This window comes from Branchiostoma lanceolatum, chromosome 5 (genome assembly GCF_035083965.1).
Source record: "Branchiostoma lanceolatum isolate klBraLanc5 chromosome 5, klBraLanc5.hap2, whole genome shotgun sequence".
In the NCBI taxonomy this organism is placed as follows: domain Eukaryota; kingdom Metazoa; phylum Chordata; class Leptocardii; order Amphioxiformes; family Branchiostomatidae; genus Branchiostoma; species Branchiostoma lanceolatum.
Window position 1 is genome coordinate 11,323,365 of NC_089726.1, and position 19,812 is coordinate 11,343,176.

The 19,812-nt window shown below is 43.2% G+C and overlaps 1 protein-coding gene across 1 annotated transcript; it reads right to left on the reverse strand.

Moving 5' to 3' along the window:
• Positions 1–648: 648 nt before the first annotated feature.
• LOC136435086 (metabotropic glutamate receptor 8-like) lies at positions 649–18,421 on the reverse strand. The gene is made up of 8 exons (XM_066428289.1): positions 18,167–18,421; positions 14,163–14,319; positions 13,299–13,429; positions 12,311–12,454; positions 10,701–10,904; positions 9,483–10,561; positions 7,008–7,239; positions 649–1,858 (listed from the first exon to the last, which is right to left on the reverse strand). Exons 1-8 carry the CDS (start codon positions 18,276–18,278, stop codon positions 1,698–1,700), a joined length of 2,220 nt encoding a protein of 739 aa, XP_066284386.1. The 5' UTR covers positions 18,279–18,421; the 3' UTR covers positions 649–1,697.
• Positions 18,422–19,812: the final 1,391 nt, after the last annotated feature.

Consider the following 19,812-nt stretch of genomic DNA (forward strand, 5'->3'; position numbering starts at 1 on the left):
ATATCATGTACTCCAGGGGAGATGGTCTAAAGATTAATGGCCAATGATAATGGTGTAGGTCGAAGGGCAAACTCTATCATGCCCCCAAGAAGTAGGCCATCCTTTTGATCAATTTTTCACTCCAATATTACCTCTGGAACTATTCTTCATGATACTTAAAGTTTCATCACCTCCCATAAACACCTGATTGAAGTGAAATATGGCGAATCCAATCCCGAGGAGACCATGGAATTGTAAATGTAGACCCCAGTGGAATAATGTTGATGTTAGTTTCATCACATTTTTGTGTCCTCCCACTAAATGGCGCATGGCCGTGATCACGTGTCCTGGCATCGACACTGTATTTTATCTCAGTGGGACGAAGGAAATATAATTCCTCCTGGCGAAAGTCAAAAGGTGACGATGTTTGAAGGTGAAGGTGAAGGTGGTGGTGAGGCTGTCTGAGGGGAAATATCAAGTTACCAATTTTCCTAATGAAACAATCTATAGTTCATTCCGTGACTTTGGAAAAAGCAAAACCATCGAGTTGGATTGCTTTGAAAGTTGAGTGAAAGAGGCAATATGGTTCTATCGATCATCCCGAGACGGGGGGCGTTACAGACTACCTGGCACCTTTGACCCGTTGCTGACGTCACACTCTCGTTTAGGTAACGTGACATAGGCTTCGGTTTATTTCAACTTGAGAAACATCAGAGGACTGACCGAAAGCTTCTTGATAAGCGCTTTACTTTGTGTAAGGAAATATCGTATGAAATCTTTATAATGTCTGTTACCGTCACAGATAATAAACGTTCATTCAAATATCTATATAGCTCAATTACCCTTTTTTCAGAAATATTTATCAACTGATGAAAGAAGATTTCATAGGAATAACAGCACTATTGACGAATCACTCAACTTCAGCCATGTTAACAATAAAGCACCAATTGCAATGGACCTCACAATATGCTCAAGAACACACGAGTATTGAAGCATTGCCTTACAAGTCTTTTAGCATCAATTATGCCTCGTCATAATAAAGAGATACTGTTTACCCTATAATACTTTACATACAATAAAGTGATAACAATCACAATTCAAAGTACATCACTCATATCATTCAAAGTACAGACTACAATTCGTTTTACAAGTTTACCAATATTTTGGTAATTTGAAGATATTCTGTAGTTGTCAGTGGGACAAATATCACAAGAACCAATGCTTGATGCTAGGGTCACATTTCCAAACCGGGGCCCGGCTATAGAAATAAAGGTGTACATCAATAAATACACACAAATTGTGCTCATTGCTATTTTTTTACGTTTTGTGTGTTTTGTTGTCTATTGTACTGTTCGTTTCCGCAAACTGTCCGGTCGAGCCCCGGTTTGGAAATGTGACATAAAACACATTGAACAGACTTGGAAGGTCCACGTCACCAACATTCCCTGCCAACACAGCAACAACTTGACAAACGTCTCTACACAAAATACACGTTTGACAACCTTTCTTATCTACACATTGTTTTTAACGTTGAAATATTTTCATCCAATAAAATATACATCATGTCATATTTGTACAAAAGTAGATGTAATGCCGCCATCACAATAGCATCAACTTTCAAATAGAGACTCTATCTCTACATTCGGAGAAACTTTCAAAACAATGCCCATACTATGAGCATACTGTAAATCCTTCAGTAAAATTTAAAATGCTGTAGCTCATACATTTGTGGTTAGGACGCCTGGTTCTGCCACAGCTGCGGTTCTGTCGACCAGCGCTCCGAATCTGTAGACAGGTTTGCCATCGCTGGTGCTGACGATGGTGTCCGAGCTGGGCATCTTCTGTATGTCGATCTCCGGCTGTTCAGGCGAGGACACCTCTGTTGGAAAGGGACAAATGAATGTTATCAATATAACCAACATAAAAAATAGGACAGTACTTCAGTAGGTTTATTCCTGTAACGAGAGATACAATCTTGTTGTCCAGTGGCCCCGTCTGACCATGGGCAAGTGTGTCGAATGAAGGTCAACTGGTGGCAGGGGTCCCTGTTGTAGCTGACTCTAGAACCCGGCAGGCAAAGATTTTGTTTTTGCGAGAAAACTTGAGAAAACTACGGGATGTCACGAGTCGATGGCGTGGAAACAGGAAGCTGTAATCTTGCCTCTAATTGGAAAGCCACTTCTAATTTCAGCCCGGCGTTTTTTTCGACATCAAACATGGCAGCTCTGATTGCGGTGCAGCTCAACATCTAGGTGGAAATTATACGGTTCCGGTGGTAATGAACGTGTAATGAAGATGTCATTATCCATTAACGTCACCGCTGGCTGGTGGAAACCTTTATGGCAGCATTGCCGCCTGTGTGATTGAATCGTCTTGTGTGGGGTCCATAACTCTGGTGTGGGGAAATGTCGGCAGGTTAGAACGCGCCAAAACATAGAAAATATGGAGATTAATATTGCTGCCTCTAGGAGAAACGGTTGGTGTAAATGAGAATATTATGAAAATCGAGCTAGAGCTTCAGGTATGCATGCAGTCACTAGGTCCATTTGGAAAATATATGATTCTGTGTGAGGTCATCATTGCTACGTCGTTTCTGGCAGACTTTTTTATGTTAAATGCCTGCAGCTAAATGTGATATACTCAGTATGCCCTACTCTTCGTAACCTACATAGGCGTTAAGCACAGCCGGCTTTCCTCCTCTGCGATAAGAGCAGTGGAAATCCTCCTACTAAGAGTACGATCTATGTTTGCCTAGAACGAAGGATTTTGTGCTGACCTTATGGGGGCATCTATCACGAAAAGTCTAAGTTGTTTTATACCATGGATGGATTCCCAACGAGCAGATAGATGGAGTGTCCTTCGTGTCCTTCAACTGGAAAACTTCAATAAGGTCGGTTGACCTGAAGTCAATGGCACCAGGCAATTTAAACATTGTATTGGAATAACAGTACTTCGCTGACAGACTGATACGTTGTACCGTAGACCGCAACCATGTTGTTCTTCTCTCAATATATGAAAATGGTTTTATACAGGTTCTATTTTGTCGTCGGTCTGTTGAAAAGCTGCTTGTCATCTCGACATACTTGTGACCTCTCGGTTATGTAACATAAAAAGGCGCCATACATAACGTGTTTGGAGGGCGGATGTCAACTTGTGAGAGGTTAGTCGCGGCCTGTGGTGGGGACTTCAGATTGATAGTCAACCACAACTCGTGAATGTTTGTGCTCACTTTGTTGAATAGATAGGCAATGCCTTATTATAAAAAAGTATAAAATGACGACGGTATTTACTTCAGGCAAGATTTAACGACTGGGCAGCATATCTATCAGGAAAATCTTTTAGAAAAATTTACTTAAAAGAAGTTAATATTTTACTGATAGATATGTTGCACAGTCGTTTAATGATACATAATTAAGTTCACTCAATTTTGTTTAAATGGGACACATTTGAAATAATCTAGGTGTCGTTCAACGTTTAGGAGCAGGAATGACTATAACAACTTTGAGTTTACTATAGACACGCTGTATTTCATTCACACCCTCTTATGAGGTCGGGTGCTTCTTTCTGAAACTGAAGGCAGTTCACATCGATAGCCATTTAGTTGTGATAGCTGGAGTCCTCTATCGCCACATCACGGACGATGGTCGGTGTGTATCCAATTCAAATTTGGCAATAATAGGCACACGTCGTTGACCTGCCACGACCTCCGATAGATTTTGTTCTTGACACCTGATTTTTGTAGAAAGTCTTGTTTTGTTTTGTTTCACCGAACTTTCTTTTACCCGGGTTAACACCGTGCAGTTCGGAAGCCACTATGTAATCGTTAAAATGCTGAAGGCTGTCGACCGTATATATCTGGCAATTGCGTTTTTATATGTTGACCGATGGTCGCCATGAAGTGAAGTTTTGAGTGAGAGAAGTTTTGAGTGAAAGAATTTTGTGAAATTTTAGCAAGAGGAATAAAAATGTGGCAATTCCTTTTTCGACCTTGAGTTTAAAAGCGCTCATTATATCGAGATATTTGTAGTCCCATCAGAGTGCCAGAAACTCACATAACACCGTACAAAGATGGAACTATTTTGTTTTACACTTGAAGAAACTAGAGGCGTTCTGGCTTTAAATTTCTTTTACAACAAGAGTTCCACGACCTCATATCTCCATGAACAATCCTATTCATGCAAATGACATATACATTTGCATAATATATGCTTGGTCATAAACACCTTTATCTAACTTACACATGTTGCAATATTGACAGTCCTATAATTTTCCAATTAGATGAATTATGGTGTTTTGCATTAATTATTCAAATTAGGCATGTATTTGCATAATTGGTATCTGTTGATGCTCCACTTTCCATAAACTACATGTTACATGTATTTGAGTTTGATAATGGAAAACACTGCAAATATAGATTTTCCTCATTAGCCATTCAAATTAAGTCACAATTAGCATAATTGCACTTCATTATGTATATCTCTATCTAAGCTACCTGCAATCTAAGTATCATATTGACAGTCCTATAATTTTCCAATTAGATGAGATATGGCGTTGTGCATTAATTATGCAAATAAGGAATTTATTTGCATAATTGGTATCTGTTGATAATCCACTTTCCATTAACTACATACATTACAAGTATTTGAGTCTGATAATGGAAAACACTTAAAATATAGATTTTCCTCATTAGTTATGCAAATTAAGTCCTAATTAACATAATTTGTACTTCATTATGTACATCTCTGTCTAAGCTACCTGTATACTAAATATCATGGAAATCCATCGTTCCTTTGCTGAGTAATTCTCCTTAGAAGATTTTCAAGATAACGCCACTGCAGTTCCAGAGCAAGCTGCTAGGGGGCCCAAACCCAACCCACGTCTTTGTTACACCACAAGCTATCTGCCACCAAAAAATCAAGACCATAGCATGTCCAGGTCAAGAGATACAAAAATGGAATTTCTGGTGCAGTACCAAGGTCACATACCAGGGGGCCCAAAATCGACCTTGAATTTTGGCTTCACAACACCTGCCCACATACCAAATATCATCGTAATCCATCAAGAGGTTCCTGAGTTATGCTGACTGGAGTGGTGCGGAAACACAAACAAACAAACAGACAGACAAACAGACACACAGACACACCCAAAACTATATCTCCATTTTTCATGGAGATAAACATGCAGCATCGTCCAGGAGTAGCAGTACCACCAGGAACCCGACGGTTGCCCCGTCCATTGAGATCGCTGTAACTCTTGCTGATTGTGGCCGATTTTCTCACGGTATGTCCGCGGAAGAAGATGGCACCACTAAAGTCCTGTGGCGTTGAGGAATTGCTTTGCGGAAATTAAGTAGCCTAAGCCTGTTTCATATGTAATTGTCAGAGGCTCGCAGCCCAGAGAATAGGATTCATTTCAGCAGGGAGATCTCAGGTCGATGGTTTCTATTGATCGGCCTCCCGGAGAGTCGAACCGTGAAAGCCACAGAAATCGATCAGCCGTCCTTTGCAATATCTCTGTTATGATCGTCATTATACAGTCGCTATCAGCAATCTGATAAAAGATTACATCAAAATAACGGGGGATGGATGTAAATATACAAAATAAATCAAGATTACCATGTTTCTTGTTGATGTAACAAAACGTGACAGCATTGATTTGATGGTAAACCTACCAGGGCGGTACCCGGGGGTTAGGCGTTCTGTTTTTATTACTGCTTTATTGCTATGTGGCTGGGGGACTTAACTTCGCATCTACTCACGTCAGGAAACATTGATGAGACTGTTTTAGACCCTGTAGGGATTTCTTCAACTGGATCTGTCAAAGTACCGTGCTTATACAGCCACTTGGGGTACGCATTATCACTTGACACTATGACATTGCAATAAAACGGTCATGTGAACCCTTAAGCTTACTCCCACCTTAATCACACACTTAATGGCAGGGAAGGCGGTGTCTTCTGCAATATCAATGATAAGATGAGAGGAAGATGCGCTAAAGTTCTAAACGCGACATTAATCCCCTGCTGCAACTTGGTGTGAAATACCCCATTCCCGGCTAGGGCGGCGACCTTGCTGTGACCGCGCGATTTGACAGACCGCTCAACGAATTCCATAGATAGAAAAATACGAATCTTTACATTTAACACTTTCCAAGTTTGTAGTCTTTTCAGTCAGTCATTCATGTTACTTTTTGTATGATATTCCCATTCTGAAATCAAGGGATACACAAATCCAATTTAGGTCACAGCGCAATCGCCGTCTCGTGAAGCCTTACCTCCCGAGCACACAGCCAACCAATTGCAAGGTCGGCTGTAGGTCGGGAGCAGTCTGACCAGTTTAGGGCACGCCGACCGTTCGACCATGTCCCAACCAATTTCTAACCAGTAAATGACTTTCTCACAACCGAGCTCCGAATGCTTACTACCCTAACCTACTACTAACTATCCCGACCTCCATCCGCAGACTGCCGAGTTCCTCCCGACTGATTCTGAACCCTCTCGCGAATTAAAATTGGCACAACTAGCGATTTTCAAAAGAGGGGTCATTTTCGTTTTCAATAAAAATGATAGTACTTTTTCTCCTAACATCAGCAAAGAGATAAGAATAGGATCACAGGTAGTTCCAACCAGCCAACCCATTCCAGACCTCTCATCCACGCAGCTAAACACCAGCCAACCACAGCCGATCTAGCTCCCGAACCACTCCCAACCATGATTGGGGAAAGGTTGGAAGGCCATGTTCGGCTATGTGTAACTGGGGTTTTAGACGGAACAGACTTAAATGGGTGATAAGGAAAGTCACCTGTCATAAAGGTCATCTACACCTTTCGGTTAATTGCCAGTGTGTAGTATTCTCCGAGCAGAGGTTTCGATAAGGGGGGGGGGGGCAGGAGTGGCCGGGATTTTTAATTAACGCTGCCCTCCCTACTGGAATAGGTTTCTGGTAGACTGCAGAGAAAATGAGAATCTAAGTGCCATATGGATGGCCATATTCTTCACAGTGTCCCCAAACAGAAGGCGGAACACGTACCTAAGTCACCGTTGCGCATGACAACGGACACAGAGGACCTCTGCTCACTGCGCTTGCGCGCGACCTGCTGCCATCTCTTGGCCACCATGGCGGCATTGGTTGCAGACGACGCGCGGACGTTCTTGTGAGGCTGGAACAGGATAATGTAGACTTTTGGCGCGAAGAGACAGGCCAGGGAGACCGTTCCGCTCATGGAGATGGACACCGTCAGCGTGGTCACCTGTATCTGCATCTGGAGGGAGACATGGATTTCACGACTTCTTTAAGGATTCTAATAAAAGTGATCGCCACCCACAGAGCCTATTTCTATGCTGAATAAAACACACTTTATGGTCACTGAAGAAAGACAGCGGATTCTGCCTGAAACGTCTGACCGGTTCCACATTTTATCCAGTTGCTTGAGTAACTGTTACCTTAAGTCCCCCTCTCACTGGACCCGCGGCACGCTGGCGGCGTCGCTGCGGCCGATCGAATTGACAAAGTACTCAGCGAATTTCATCGACAAAATTTTTTTAAAGCTTTGAGTGTTTTGTTGTCTTTTTGGTCATACTTGTACGTTTTGAATGATGTTTTCATTATAAAGTCAAGGGTACCACAAATCCAGTTTAGGACGCAGCGACGCCGCCAGCGTGCCGCGGATCCAATGAGAGGGGGGCTTTACGTATCTTATTACCTCGATGACCAGCCTTCATCGATGTAACACACCATGTAGCTTGCATTAAATGATTTCAATATCTTTCTTTCTGGCAGTGTCGTGGTAGCGATACAACAGTTCCCCATGTTCCCCACTTCGTCAAAAGAAGTCGAAGGGATACATTGCAATACTTTGTCTCAAACACTGTGATGATAAACATGATGTAGGAAATATCATACAATTTGGTCCCGTAACCATTATTACTAGCATTTGTGTTTTTGAGCCAATCGCCTTGTTTCATGCTGTGTGGTGTTGTAATGAAATCTCTCCATTCTAAAAACAACATATCGACTTCATACGTCGATATACGCCGTTTCCGTCATCTGCACTCCGCCTCGGGTGATCCAGCCAGCGCGTTAGAAACCGCTCCAGCAGAACGGAACTATGGGATCGATAGCTGCTGCTCACCAAGCTGCGCGCTGCCAGCGGAGTCAGCAGTAATTTCACCACTTCTTTCAGGGCTCCAATAAAAGTGATTGCGAAGGAAACTACTTTACTTTTACACTCACGGAGCCTCTTTTAATACGATGATCATAAAGTCAACTTGCCGCAAAAACATCGATGAATCATCGTCGGATCGGGCATTTTCCATGATTTTTATTTCTACAGTCTGTGGTGAAACAGAAATAAAGCATGCTTTCTTTGTATGTCTTTGAGGACAGGGTACAGCTGAAACGTGGATGGCATGAAAAGGAATGCGTCAATGTGTCATTAACACTTCGACCGGGTGGAGTCGATGTCAAGCATGATAAATGTACCAGGCATCGGTCCTCCTGCGATGTAATTAGAACGTGAACTCAGCGCTGACCTCGCAAATGTACCCTTGACATTGGCGTCCATAAATTCCTATAAATCGATTAGAAGGTTCAGGTGCAGCTATTTTTATCCGACAAAATCTGAACACACGCACTTATTTTAGAATTCGTCTTCGTCTGATCCAAAGGTAATCTAACAGGGTCATCACAGGATTCTGAAAGACAGATTTTTCATGTTTAGCAGATATTAACAGCTGAGAAAACCATCAGCCGTATATGGTGATTTTGGTATCAGAACCTTTACAAGACCGACTGGTCATTACTTCTCAACCCCCTCTTGAACTCGTCAGGTTGTTTACACCATTGACCTCTGTATATTCAGTGGGATGGAGACTATACGATGGAGACATAAGGCACATCTGGCTAGCCAGAAACCCGTTTTGATGCATGATGATATGACAGAAATGGAAGGCACGGAGTGTTGGTGTGAAAGGAATTAACAGTAGGGTAACAGGAATGAAGTGTTGGATTTAGTGCGCATGTCAACAAAATGTCCACTGACAAACATTGGAGATGCTGTTCACACAACCTTCGGTAGATGGCACCGTTATGTGCGAGCGGTCTAGTCGTCTAACTGTTGATTTGTCCTCCTGAGATCAGATTGTATGATCATAGTAGATACGCTTTCTTGATTTTAGAAATCAAAAAAAATCAAGTACTTTCATTTATGTTCAAAATGTTAATTTATACGTATCTGAAAATAAAATTTTAGGCAAGAAAGGTTTTCAGTTTAATGGTTTTCTTGGACCTATTTCTGGACGTTTCAGTTGGTGCCGCTAGATGGCGCAACAGCTCTACTCGTGCACTATGCAGTGCGTAAAACCTCAGCGAGGTGGCGCTTCATTGCCTTCCGTGCGGATTTTTCAGACCCATTTCAATCAAGAGCAGCAAGGAGGCGCAATAGTTCAATCCATGTTAACCAGACAGTTTCATAACTGCAAATAAAAGATCAAAGTTCTATCTTACCTTTTCCGGGGAGTGAGCTGTGCCGAAGAAGATGGGAATGAATGCCAGCCAGACGATACAGGTGGTGTACATGCTGAAGGCGATGTACTTGGACTCGTTATAACTGGACGGGATGTTTCTGGTCATGAAGGCGTACACTGTGCACAGGACCACCAGGAGCATGTTGTATGCCAGGGATATGACGAGAGATGTGTCGCTGACGTTACATCTGCGCAAGCCGACGGCGTCCGGGGACTCTATCGCCGTGTACTCGACATAGGTGTCGGGCGGGTCCACCACCAGCCACACCACCACGGCGAACAACTGGATTGACACGAACAGTGCGCAGAAGATGAGCTGAGATTTCGGACTGATCCATTTGACAGCTTTTGCCGACTTCTTGCCGTCTTCAAATATTCTATATATGCGGTTGGTCTTGATGAGTAGAGCCGAGTAGCACATCGCCAGACCCAGACCTAGGAATATCCTGGTCACACAACACGTGACTGGGGAGGGGGGCGACAGCAGGATGAACGCCATGCAGTAGCACAGGAATATCCCGGCCAGTAGGACATAGCTCAGTTCTCTGCCGGACGCCCTGACCACGGGAGTTTCTGAGTACACCTTGTAGATGCCTGCCACCGTGGCCACCACAAGAATCCCCAGCACTGAGAACACGATGGGGATCGACGAGTACAGAGACGTCCAACTCACGCTCCTTATACGGATGTCTTCGCACGTCGTCCAGTTGGCCCCGGGTTTCTGTCCCTCTGGGCATTCTTCGCACGTGGACTCGTCGCTCAGTCTCTGCGTGGCCCGCTCACATTTCTGGCAGACCCAGCAGCACGCCGAGGCCTGCTGGATCTTCCTCTCACCGGGCGCGCAGTCCGAGCTGCAGATCGACGTGGGTGACGTCACGGTCTCGTTCCCAGGCCAGTGCAGAAGAGACGACCTCAGACTGAGTCTCTGGCCTCTACTGTCGTCCCACGTACCGATGGGGACATACTGGTATATACCCTTGTTGTTCTGGTACTGGTAGATATCGTAACGACCTGGACCGTCTCCTTTAGCATTAAATGCCACAGTGTCGCCACCGATCCCTGCAGCGAATAGAGTGAAAAATAAGAGAATTTTATACTAAGGAGACTTTTTTTGTGCAAAAGTTATATTTACTACTGTCAAAGACAAACAGTCCTAGGAGATGTGAAGTGATTCAATTCCACAAAATACTAAACTCACCCGTAAAAGTTACGTTGCGGATGTATTCCAAAAATTGCTTGCCGTCCACGTGTTCCATTTCTTCACAGAGACCGGATGAGGTTCCGGGGCAAAGGTCATTGCGCATGGCATGTAAGGCGTGTGCCATAGCGTACACAGAATCGATGACAAACTGCACTTTTCCCTCCTGCACGTAGCCAGAGGCAGTCGATACTGTCTTTTCTCCTGTATGGAAGCAAAGAAGACTTTGTTAATTATAAAACAAATATTCTCTCTTCCAAACCTTTAGCGAATAAACACGAAAGTCACAAACAGCTTTATACCCTGAGTTCAACTCTTAATGATACACTAAGTTGATTACAGTCATAGTAAGACGATTAATCAGTCGTGTGACTTTTCCACAAGTCTTGGGTTTGAAGGATCCACGAAAAGCAGTTCAGTCGGATCTTTTGACTGGATTTTTGAAAAAATTTCAAACCTACACTTTGCTACTCAATGTGGTGTCCTTGTTCCTATCTACCATACAGGTGCAAATGTCACTTTGTTGCTCAAGTTCTTATCGTGTTGCTTTTGTAACAATAGCTTTTTAAAGTTGGATTTAACTATAATTGGAAACCACAGTTTAATCCTAGAATGAATTCTACCAACACAGATGAACGTTCAAGCTAAGACTCGTTATCAATCTTAGTAAATCAGCGTGCGAAGCGAACAGTTTTGCTCCCTGAACGTTTCCATGTTGCGTTGCCATGATATTGGGATTTCGGGAAGTGTTTTACCAGAAAAAATGACAAGTTCATGCTTTCAGACTGCATTAAGCTAATATCACACATTTCCATATGCCCACACAACTGTCAATGGAGACTGCGAGCTATCGAAATAAAGTTTCCTCTCATAACTTCTATTATTAGCATCGCAATACTGTAAGATTATTTTGCAATACTAGTAATAATAATAATTAATGTGTCTATTGTATTTCATATTTTTGAATAACGGAATGAGAAATTTTGATTAGATATCTGCCGAATTACGTTACTCATTTCAAGATTCGTGGGATCTGCGAGTCATTCCATAGACACTACATGTTGTCATTTGGTGACTGCTGTTGTTGCAACATCTACTACTAGACAAAGTCACAAATTGACGACATCGGCAAAAAAAGGTTTCCAGTGGATTTGACTAGATAAACGCCCCAGTACATAAGAGATTGAAGCATCGCTTAGAATATCTCTAATCATATTTTGGGACCATTACTAATGTTTCTTTCATTGCAACTAAAGCCCGGTAATCCATCATACAAACTGCCAAGAACCACAGCAGATTACACAAACTCCACCGTGGAGAGGGAGCTAAATCATCAGCTCATCGCCAAAATGGCTTCTAAATTGCTCTTCTGGCAGTTTTCATGTCGTTTCCTTTCATAAAGCAGCACGAAAACACCTTGGGGTGGAAGAAAATGGCTTTACCTTGTTCTTTCTGAGAAGAAAATTTTGCAGTGACGGTGTAATTTTGCCCAGGGGATGTCATTCCCTTGGCTGATAATTGCTTGAATTATGGGAGAGAATTTTGAATTTGTCGTTTATATTTAGGGTTTAGCACGGTCCTCTGTCCTCCTTTTTTGCACCTAACCTTACCTGTACACCTCTGTAGACCTCTGTCGGGCCCCGAGTCGCTGGAGATGTTGAATCTACAGCGGAAGTGGCTCTCCCAGTACTCCTCAAACCACACGTCTCGTCTGTTGTTCCCCGGCGTCAACTTCGTGAAGTACCGGTCAAATCCTGTCACAACCGAAGGAAGCGTCAACACTATCAGTGAAATGTTCAGACTGTTTCAGACGGCGTGTCTTGACGGCGAAACGACCATCTACGTGAGCGCACTAAAGTGGGTATCTGACTCCACTGCGGCACGTTGGCGACCTCGCTACGATCTAAATTGGATTTGCGCTACCCTTGACTATATAATGGGAATATTCATATACATGAAACATATAGCTAGCGGCAGATAATGAGAATGACTTCATCAAGGAGATATACACCTAGAGGATTCGTTTAGATCTCGCAGCTGGCTGTAACAAAGTATTATCAAAAGGTATCATCAAAACCCCATCAAGTTCAAACGCGTCGTCCATTCCATTTTACCTCGGGCATAGTGATGACACTAGAGTGCTGTTGCCAGACGGACAAGAGATGTCTATATGTGAAAAACACTCATATTTGGGTAGTTTTTTAATTTAAGTATTTTTAGTTTGCCGTGCAGAGGGTTGATGGTACGGAAAAGGGAAGATCTACTGCAAGATAAAAGAATCCACCCTCGTGTCTGACTTTGAACGAGAGCATGACAGAACATGCATTATCGACTTTATTGTTCAAACAGTATCTTAATGTATGTATTCTTTTCATTGGAGACTAAATCACTTTGTTCAACCATGGGCCAGCCTACCGTAGACAATGGATAGATATTCCGTCAATTTCGTATACGTACATAAGAATTGTTACTCATTAGAATTTAGTGCACCGCACAGGCGACTATGAATGACGTTTAATCGCTCCCGTGAAGCTGAATAGTTGCCAAGTTGGTGATTATTATCATCCCACAGCAATGCCGTGGAGTGGGTGGAATTACCTGGAATTGTTTGGCTCTTGAATAGGATTGTAATGGCGCCCTCGGCGGCCTCCTCCTGGCCCTCAACCGGCGTGACCTTTGTACCCCAGCTGTCACTGCCCACCCACAGAAAGTGGCTGCCGACACCAAGTCTGGGAGAAAACACCACTGGATAAATCATACGGATCGCCATAAACTTTCTGCAACTTATGATCCGCTGCTCACCGAGTCACGTGTTCTGTCTGCATAACGTGACGTCACAGAAGCGGTGGATTGCTCATTCCTTGACAAAGACTGGAATTGTACAGTCCAACATTTTTTGTGTTGAAATTTATCGTTCAACTTTGCTTCAGCAGAAGTACTAGACAAATTTTCCCCAACATGTACACACCTGGTAATAAGACTGCGTGTACGGAATAATACAGAGGTAGAAAGTGTGTCTACCTTCTGAGACAAGACTAAATAAAGAACTATTGTTAAATGTACAAAAAGGTTGCCCTAATTCGTGCGTTGAATTCATGAATGTTTTGGTACATGTTTCTCTTTCACGATCACAGGGAGCAGGGCAAATACAGTTTGTGCGCTTATCAATTGCTTGCAGTCTAGTCGGTCTACAGAAGAAAAGGGCTTGAGATACGTGTGTGTGTATCTGACAGTATGGTCTTACCGAGGCTTTCCTACATTGTAGGCTGTAAGATTTTAGTCAATTTGCCCCTTTATGTGCAGAACTAAATTCCCAGCGAGTGCATTACTTTTATCAAGCAGGACTCGCTCTCAGTAATGACTCAAGTACCGATACTGTACGCTTGTCAGCCTTCACTATCATTATAGTCATCACAGTACCTACTGTGCCTGCTGTATATTAGATAGAAGCTAATATTGTACCTCTTAGCTGCAGCAATAAGCTTCTTCAAATCGTCTTCGTCGGCAAAGACGATAACGGCCCGGGCTTTGGGCGTCTTTCCAAGATACTCTATGATGTCTTCAAACGTCTCGTCAGAGGCATGCCGGTCGATCTTCTCGGACGCTGCTATGCAGACACCTGTAATAAACCACCACAACTCGCTTTACCTTCATCATGATTTCCCCTGCAACGAACAGGAAAGACTCAGGCTTATTTTCCTCTAGGCCCTCAATCCATTAGACCGCGCTCTTATTGCGACCTCGCTGCGACCTAAGCTGGATTTGTGAAACCCTTGATTTCATAATTGGAATATCATGTAAAATGTAAAAGTATGACTGAAAACGCAACAAACAAACTAAGCGTAAAAAGATTCGTTCTCTATCTACAAAATTCGTTGAGCGCTCTCGTCAATTTTAGGTCACAGAAAGAGCGCGGTGAGGTCGCCGCCCTAGCGGAATGGGGTATTAACAATCTATCAACAGTCGGGGTCATCTTTTCTTTTCGAAGCAATTTGTTTCGATTTGGGCCCCACTCCATGACCCAGCTTCTGCCTTACTCTTTTTCTGAATCCACTTCAACGTATTTATGGCGATAGATACCCGCAGTCCTCAGCTGCCGCCTCATATTCAACAAAAGCGATACAAGAAACACAGGAAATCGAAGATCTCATACCTCCGCGAAATATTTAAGAGTTTTTGAGAATTTTTCCTATTCTATTCATTATTGTGAATTTCTCGCTGATTCTATCTATGCATTTTCGTGCCTTCCCACGGGAATTTGCACCCGGGCTAAAGTCATACTGCAAGGCTCAAGTTACACCATTTTCCACCTCACATTCTGCCGTCTTAGACCCGGGCCAGCGGGAACAAACTTGCAAACACACCAAGACAAACGGAAAAAAATACCTCCGTCTTCACGGAGCTGATAACTATTTGTCCTTACGGAACATGCTGTGCATGCACGATGAATAGTTTCACCAGGTTGGCAAATCACTGAATTGACCGCATTGTGAATACTTTACATTTGGGACCGCATCTGTAAGCAGCCACACCTATAGCTGCAGTGCAGAGTGAACCAGTCAGAATTGCCCTGAGGAAGGTGACAGACGGTCACCGAAACTTCGGTGGAATACCGCACTTAGTTGTGCACAAAAAGGATTTTTATTCTGTGCATACACGAGTCTGCAAACCTAATGGAGCATGGCTGCATGACGTCAGCAAACTTCCCTGCTCTCTGTAAATCCTCACCTCCGGCACACACTACGGTGGGATTTTAGATAAGACGTCTTTCCAGGGCCTTAGTTTCGCAGGAAGTCACGATTTCCGTGTCCAACGGACACAAGTGGTCAGGTAATGTAAGCCTTTTACCGGACTCCATAGGTCGCTGGAAAAATAGTAGAAATTGGCTAAATAGACAGATACTGTAAATGCAGAAATGTTCGCGCTGGTTTTATGCTCGCGGTTTTCGCGGCGAACTTAAAACTACCGCGAACACTCCATTTTTGCCTTAGCGCGAAATGAAAATCACGCCAACTTAAATGCATTACAGTACCATGCCAGATGAGTTAGCCAGCCTCCAGATCTCCCTGGGTCGTAAACTGTACTCCCGGGCCGGCTAACTCCTCTGGCATGTTTTCTGTTTCTTTGGCTAATTTCTACCATTTTTCCAGTGACCTGTGGAGTCTGGTAGATGCTATGTTATGTCTCAAGACAGCAATTATAACAATTCGTGACTTTGCCAGAAAAAGGCACCATCATGAATGTAACAGCCTTTTTACAAAGTACCCATGTTATTTCCCTACCTTTATCCCATGCCAACGGTAACTGTAATTAATGATAAGTATAAATAACTTCTTAGCTTGCGCTTGTTCTCCTCTGTGTGATTACGCCACCTGTAGTGGGGGGAACACAGTTTGACAGATGGTTCCAATCTAATTAGTGTCGAAAACCGGGCTGCGTTAATAAGGTAATAAAAAAACGAATACTCACTCTCAAAATAGAAGCTAACTACGCGGAAATATCAAGGGACATGTGCCTGTGGTGTTGCGGGTTGCCGTCAGGTTGTTTTTTTCACAATTTGAAGTTCTCATTTTTCCGAAATAGTACTTAAGTACTATTTCGGAAAACAATGATAACAAGAAGGGGTAAGTATTTAGATATGCGGACACGGTGTTGGCGTACGTTTCGTTCGGGTTTGTTTATCTGTCGTTCTGTAACCTTGTCACGTGCATCTGTTCGTGGTAATATCATAATTATACACTTTCACACTACGAGGTTTGCCGAAAAAGCTTTCTGAAGTTGACTTCATGCATGGCTATCTGAAAGTAGAATTAGTGAGTGGACAGAGCCTCTCAAGGACACCTATGTCCACTAACGGTGGTGGGAGAGAATCCTTGTTTAGCCCCTGTATGAACGTAAATTTATACTACCTTCCTTATAGGTAGAGTGCATTCTTTTCCCACCAGACGACGATCCCTAAGCGACCAAAATTGGATTTGTGGGACTCTTCTTTTTATTATCGGAATATGATGCACGATTCAAAAGTATGATTTGAAAGACAAGAAAAATCGTTCTTTGTCGATAGAATTCTTTGAGCGATCTGTCAAATATTAAGTCGCCCATCGAAGGTCACAGCCTCTATCTTTTTAAGAACATCGCTACAATTTACGGACCGCTAAGTTTTAATGGCATTAACTTGACAGCCGGCGTGTCTATGCGGCAGGACATGGTGTTATATTGATCGCCAGTCTTCCCAAAGGATATAGGTTGTTTTTCATAAACTAGTAATCAGGACGCCTTGGCGGCAGTGCGGTATTATGATAGATGACGCCAATGGTATCTTGAAGAACATCTGTTGACATGCTCCCCTACGGATCTTGTTAGGAGAGAGCACTGGTAATGTAGCTTAGACCAGAGCATGTTTCCTAAGAAGCCATCTGAAAGTCTGAAGAGAACTTTTTTCGTTTTGTTTAAAACGCCGTGAGCGACAAGGAATAGCCACGAAAACCTGGCTCAAGAGAGCAAAAATGCAAGAAAACGGAAACATCCCTATCTCTTTTTAGATCTTTATAACCTAATCTGATTCAATACGAAAATGAAGGCTTACTGTCGCGACACTTTTACCATTTTATCTTTTCTCGTATCTTCTGAAATCCCAGAAAGATGTCCATTACATTTGATAGACGACATCACCATAGAGCATCAGACATGTCACCAGAAACTAGATCACCACCATGTTAATTAAGGCCATGCTATGTGCTGGAGGTGGTATTTGAAGGCTCTCATCTTTATGTTTCAGGTCAAAGGGACTGACTACAAATTGGTGACTTATTCATGGGTACCAGATTCAATTTGCTCTGACGTTACGTTTTGTGTTTTGATTTTTAATCTCTGCTTCAAAAGCATGGTAACGACTGGGAATTATCATTTAGAGCTCTGTGTTCGGGTTTTAGGTCAAAGCTTTTAAAGTATATTGTACATGATATGCTTTCATCAAGACTTAACAAAGGGATCTCGTGGCACTAATCATTGATTAGCTATAGAGTCTCGAGAAATCCCTAGAACACGTGTCTTGAGCCCCTGTCACACATTTATGACCTCCCAGCGACCTTACTCCCGACCACAGCCCAACCAGCTAGCCCAACCAAAGTCGGCGCTAGTTTGGGAGTAGCCTGGAATCCATCCTATTCTAGCTCCAGTTCGCTTCCCTGATCGCATTCAAGCAGAATATAACTTTCCCATCTTTGATTTTGTTTCAAAATTGCTAGTCAGCTGGCGTAAGACTAGTAGTCAACACCGCCAACCAACTCCAAACCACAGATAACCTTGCTCACGACTAGCTCCAAACCATGGATCGGGAGGCCATGGTTGGCTTTGTGTGACAGTGGCTGCAGGTCTGTGTGTAATATGACCGACCGTATTGTTCTTGTTTACTACTTATTGTGAAAACAGGGAAAAACTACATGTTTTGTCTGCATTGTCCCTACCATTCTGGCGTGCCCGTGCCGCGAAGGTTTCCACGCCGTTTTCGCCGTAGTTTCCCTCCGAAGCGATGGTTGAGACGTAGGTCCACCCCAGCTCCTTGGCCAGGTCCACCATGGCCTGGGCCTGGTACGTGTCCGGAGGAACCACGCGGGAGAAGTAGTCAAACCGAGACTTGTCACTCAGCTCGGCACTGGTGGACGCGTAGCTGATCTGGGGGATCTACAACAAAATGAAATCCATACTTTTTCAATCATTAGTCAAGAAAGTTTATCTTGGTTTTCCTTAGCTGAGCATAATGTATCATCAACCACCCTCGAAAAAAGCAATAACTTCGAAAGACCGATACTTCTATTACTAGCGCCCTAATGCCGCTGTGGGGAGGGGGGTGCAGGACGCGGACCCATTTGGGAGGTACGTACGTCACCAGAGCCATCATCAAACTACAACACAACGCAATACTAGTTCTTATTCTGAGTATCTATGAAGAATACAGTAGGACCACTCAGTAAATCACTTTGAGTCGTATATTTACATCAGAAGATAAAAACAAGCGTCGATTTTTCCAACAACGCGGATTGGCAATTTCGTCAGGTGTCTACTGGCTTACAGCTATGGGTGGTTTCTACAGTCGTTAAATCTGTTTATCCTGTTATTTACAACTTAAGCATTCGCTTAGGCTCATTACCTTAGCGAATACGTAACGTTATTTCTTATTAGGCCCTGGGGATCATTTCTGTCATCTGTACACATCATGTTATAGCTCTTGCCTGTCAGCCGTGTTTGTGTTGAGACCGTAATAAGGCGAGATTCCCGACACGTTTACGAGCGTGTGCTGGTGTTAAGATCTTTCTTTACGGTCGTATGTGACATAAAGTAACGGAGGATTATGCGGCCTGTGCATTAAGGTGATAAATTGATTCTTTCCATGCATACAACAGATTGATAAGAACTAACACAGGGAATGGGATAATCGTTAAACGTCTACGAGGATCTGCGGTAAGAATATGTCCACCTTTTGTAACAAAACTTCGGGTCGTTCAATTCGCATTTCAAGTAAAGCTCTATATCTGTTATAAATTATGTACCGTAAACACACAATAGCTGTGGGGAATGAGGAAGAATGGGTTTTGAATGGCTTTATACGTTTATTGGATACACCGTCGCGAATGCTTAGAAAGACTGGTTTTTGGAGAGAAAAACGCAGTGCAAGTAAGCCCTTTGTTTGTAACCAGTCAACGTGGCAGATTTAGAGGGGAAAGGCTCGGAAAAGTCGATTATACTTGCTCTGGCAGACCATACCACCACTCTAAACTCCTCACCGTCAGGACTGCTCGCAAACGGTTGGTTAACTTGCCAATAGTCGGAGCTACCTCTAGTGGGCTAGTGAAGATGTAGTGTTGACTTGGTACTGTGGCGTGTGTGCATAAATGCTGGATATTGTTGTTCAGCATGTTTCTTTGCAAGATCCTGTAATTGAACACAGCAAACACTGAATGCTGGTAGCCAAGTACATATGACAGAGATGATTATTTGACCAATACGTATGCGGATGCAGGTATCGCCAATATTTTCATCATTAGCCAGACTACTTACAGTTAAGTTCGTTACCTTCACCAGAAATACCGGGTCAGGTGAAGGTAACCCATGA